The 4,643-nt window shown below is 40.6% G+C and overlaps 1 protein-coding gene across 1 annotated transcript; it reads right to left on the bottom strand.

The window, feature by feature from the left end:
• Positions 1–68: 68 nt before the first annotated feature.
• LOC104960892 (RNA binding protein fox-1 homolog 1-like) lies at positions 69–3,878 on the bottom strand. The gene is made up of 10 exons (XM_010789064.1): positions 2,942–3,878; positions 2,763–2,816; positions 2,583–2,675; positions 2,320–2,389; positions 2,168–2,227; positions 1,658–1,808; positions 1,536–1,575; positions 1,380–1,447; positions 766–847; positions 69–589 (listed from the first exon to the last, which is right to left on the bottom strand). Exons 1-10 carry the CDS (start codon positions 3,314–3,316, stop codon positions 545–547), a joined length of 1,038 nt encoding a protein of 345 aa, XP_010787366.1. The 5' UTR covers positions 3,317–3,878; the 3' UTR covers positions 69–544.
• Between the last annotated feature and the right edge of the window lie 765 nt (positions 3,879–4,643).

Below are 4,643 nucleotides of genomic sequence, written 5' to 3'. Positions count from 1 at the left end.
ACACACATTCACACACACACACACACACACACACACACACACACACACACACACACACACACACACACACACACACACACACACACACACACACACACACACACACACACACTCACTCTCACACACACGCACAGAGATTTAGTTAATAATTGTCACCATAAATAATAACATTGTACAAACTATGACATGAAACTTGATAAATCTCAAATATTCACAAAATTAACTCTCACAGTATTTTCCCCAACTTCTGCCGTTTTAGCCAACTTTAAATTCAGAAAACAATTATCCTTTAAAGGTTTTAAGCAACTGTCTATATATTAAATAACATCCTCTTCTAGGGGCTAAGTATTCATCGGCAGAAAGGACAGTGAATGGGTGCTACACTATTTACATCTTCAGTCTGTTTAGTCTCTCGAGGAGAGGTTGTGATGACAGCAGGAAGTAAAACTATCTCCACGTTCTCCAAGGATCACACAATCTGTCCTGCAGCGTCCATGGATCAGCCAATCCCAGAGGCAGAGAGACGTGGGTGTGGGTGTGTGGCTCAGTACGGGGTGAAGCGGTTATATCCTCCTCTGTACAAACTGGCCTGTAAACAGAAGCATTGTGTCAGGTGCTGTTAACCACACGTGTAACATGAGATCTCTCTGCAGAGGCTGTGTGTGTGTGTGTGTGTGTGTGTGTGTGTGTGTGTGTGTGTGTGTGTGTGTGTGTGTGTGTGTGTGTGTGTGTGTGTGTGTGTGTGTGTGTGTGTGTTTCACTCACCATTGTACCAACGCCATATGTTGTTGTTGGTCCAACTGAGTGGTGATAGGGGTCCGCAGATGTCGTATAAACTCGTCCGTATCTGTTCAAAAACATCAGAAGCAGATGCACATGTCACGATGTAGCCAGGATTTAAAAAAAGGCTCCTATTAAACTTCCTTTTTTTATTCATTTATCTCCTCAATGATGGCTTTTATTTAGTTCTACTTTCATAACAGCCCCTCCACAGTCTTTTGGTGTTTAAATGTTGCCTCTAAATGTTGAAAATAAAGGATAAAATCGGAATTAGCCTTAAAATCTGACATGTGTTTAAGTCCAACATGTGCACTGAATAGGATGTTAGTCCTCCTACATTTCTAGACACAAAATGCATGACCTGACCTCAGTGCCTGTTACTTAACTGGTTGGTTTTAAAGGAAACATAAGTAGGTTTTTTTTATCAACTGATATAAGGTTCATGTATACAGTTTTATATAAAATGTTAATGATTTATACTTGAATTCCGGAATATTTTTTATTCATCTGATATCATTTCCCTTTCTTTAAATGGTTTCAAGGATCAAAAAGCTGATTTGAGTTACACAATAGTTGTTTTCGTTGTAAAATCTGCCTACCCGTCACTGTAGGTTGCCGTGGCAGGAGACGCTGATTGAGCCACTCTGTAAGCAGCAGGATAGCCACCCTGCACAGAAAATACAATAAAAAATAACATTATTATAGTAACAACACTTTAAAATGACTTTAAAGAGGAAATGTGTGCAGCTACTTACATAGACTTCAGCTCCATACAGTCCATCCTGATACACCATCCTGAAAGAAGTGAGTGAAACAATATTAAAATGCTGAAGACTGAAGTGAGTGAAGAGGCTCTGGCACTCGGACACAGTCATACCCGGGGTATCCGGGCACGGCAGTGGGCGCGGCAGCAGCAGAGCGGATGGTGCTGTAGACGGCGCGGCCTCGCCCCCCCCGCAGCGCAGAGCCTCGGTACGCCAGCGTGGGAGCGGCCATGGGATAGGGGAAACCGGCCATTACAAAGGGATATAAAATGGTAGAAAACGTGAAAGGTAAATCTTTTGAATATAATGTAAATACACAGGTGATCTCATTAAAATAATAGTTAGGGGTTTGAGAAAATATACTGTAAATACTTTTATATTTTCCTAATAGTTTTTAATTAATAGCACAGTGTAGTTTATATGCTAAGATCCTTGCTATGACAGTGGTTCATCTGAAGTTATGTTTAAGCCCCCTAATAGAAGTGTTGTTATCTGTTTATAGCCATCGACTCTTCCCTCTCAGTGTAACAACATAAACTAAGACAAGTAAGTAGTGTAAGGGTGCAAAAGTAAAATGAAAATACAGCCCTAATAACAGATGAGTGTTACAGAGAGTGTCTTACCTGTATAGAGTTCAGGTGCGTACATCGCCTGCATGACGGGGTTCATCTTCCATCCAGAAGCTACACATAGAGAACATTGGGATAAGTTTCACACAAAACCACTCGGAATCATGCAGAAAGTGAACTTAGCTCAAATGAATGGGGAGTCTTACTTGGAATTTCACTGTTTACAAGCGGCGTCTGGGGCTTCTTGGTTACTACTCTTGCAGTTGCATTATTAACCTGGATAATAAGATAAAATATTCCTTATTGTTCCATAGGGGGAAATAAGCTTAGGGCAAATTCTGCAACAAAGTGAAGCAATCAACTTAAAACAATACGGAGCCAAACAAACAAGGCTAGTGGTACAACAGACACACAGTGTGAGATAAGATAAATAACTTAATATTCATTAGAAAAATGAATTCTCCCTCACCTCAATCTTTCTCCCCTCCACAATCGTCCCGTTCAGCTTTTCTCTGGCTCGGTCCGCCTCACCTGCACTCTCGAATGTGACGAAGCCAAAGCCCTGCAAGACCACACCGTCACAATGTTAATATTCTGTTTTCTTATTTTAAAATTCTGTTTCAGCTCTTATCATGCCTGTGATGCTCACCTTGGACCCCCTCTCATTGAAGATAATTTCTACATCAAGGATCGTCCCAAATTGCTGGAAATGTCAGAATAAGTATGTAAGTATAATATAATAGATACAGATTACTTCATTTTGTTTAATGATGTATATAACGATTTATAAAGGCATTGTGAGACTGCGTGACAGTGAGAGATTTCTACCCCAAACATCTGGCGGAGGTCCGGGTCCCTGAAGCGGAACGGGATGTTGGAGACGTGGAGGCGTTTGGGTTGGGCCTTATTGGACCCCTCCTCGTCACTTCCATCTCCTGCCCCGCCCCCTGATGACACCGACAGGGGGTCAGAGTTCACAGCGGCCAAACCATCCTCCTGCATTGAGAAAGTATGAAAACAGGAGGAGAAGGAGGAGAGGAAGCGATAGGAGAAGAATGGACAGGAAGGAAGAGGACGTGAAGGAACATGAAACAGAAAGATGGAAAAAGAAAGAGCATGAGTGAGATGAGAGTAGGTGAGAAGAAAAAACGAGGAAAGGGCATCAGTAGGAAAGCAAAGGAAAAGAAAAGGAAGAAAAATCATAAAGTTAATTTGGAGAATACAGTCTGTAACATCTTTCAGAGAATATTGTTTGTGTCAGCACCACAGAGCATTAAGCATCATTTTCATGAAGTGATTCAAACCAAAGTTCAAAGAGCATTCAGCAACCAGTGATCCCTCTCAGGCAAATGTGAGGAGGCAAGAAAAGGGCTCCATTTTAGTGAGGCGTCTTGAAATACATGCCTGGAGGAGAGTATAAATACTAATGCACTGTACAAAAACAATATGGATTATAAACCTGTCATATAAATCTTCACTCAAGCTGTTTCAAAGTGTTAAATAATGTTTAATGATGAAGCACTCTCACTGAGTGTCCCATATTATTGTAATAACCTGTAATATACATACAAAACTCTAGTAATATTTAACTTAAAGTTGCCCCATGCAGAAAAGTTTACTAATGTGCCAAAACCAAAACATTCTTTTTCCCAAAATGCACCACGATGCTATTGTGTGCATGTTTTTTATGTTGGTGAATGGTGACCCAGCATCATCAACCATTGCAAGAAAATAAATGTTAAAAATATGTTTTTTTAAAACAAATGAATAAGTACAAACAAGAAAAGGTCTGCAAGATAGAAAAAATATATATAGTGAGCTTCAGCAGTGAAAGCGAGAGAAGAAATGTTGAAAACATTAAAAAAAGAACATAACAAAGCAAAGAAAAATACTACAAAATTGTTGATATATAAATATAAAAAAACAGTCCTTGTGTAAAAGTGAAAATGTCAGTATTAGCATTCTAGCACCAAGAGGCAGAGAGTGGAAAAGGCCTCAGTGCAGCAGTGAAGAATAAAATGAAACCAAAGAAAACAAGGCAAAGAAGGTGCGCAAAAAGCTTGAAAAGGAAGAGGGTGAAGGGGGAAGGCAAAGAGTGTAAAACTGTACGTTCCACAAGGGTCAGTCAGGGGTCACGGTGCTGCTTTTCTGCCAGGGGTTAAAGGTCATTTGTCAAGGGGCATCATTAATAAAGTGGGGAGAGACAGAAAAAGGTACAAAGACACTTTCACACACTTTCTCACACACACACACACACACAAACACACACGCACACGCACACGCACACACACACACACACACACACACACACACACACACACACACACACACACACACACACACACACACACACACACACACACACACACACACACACACACACACACACACATACACACATACTTAATCATGTGTAGCCTAATGTGATCATTGAAGTATATTCAATCCTAAATAAAGGAATGCATCTAAGAGAGAGAGAGAGAGAGAGAGAGAGAGAGAGAGAGACAGGAAATACTGCAAACACAACTGT

This window comes from Notothenia coriiceps, unplaced genomic scaffold (assembly GCF_000735185.1).
Source record: "Notothenia coriiceps isolate Sejong01 unplaced genomic scaffold, NC01 NC01_scaffold00032520, whole genome shotgun sequence".
NCBI lineage: Eukaryota > Metazoa > Chordata > Actinopteri > Perciformes > Nototheniidae > Notothenia > Notothenia coriiceps.
Note: the sequence above shows the minus strand (reverse complement) of the source record. Positions and strands in the feature narration are given on the sequence as shown.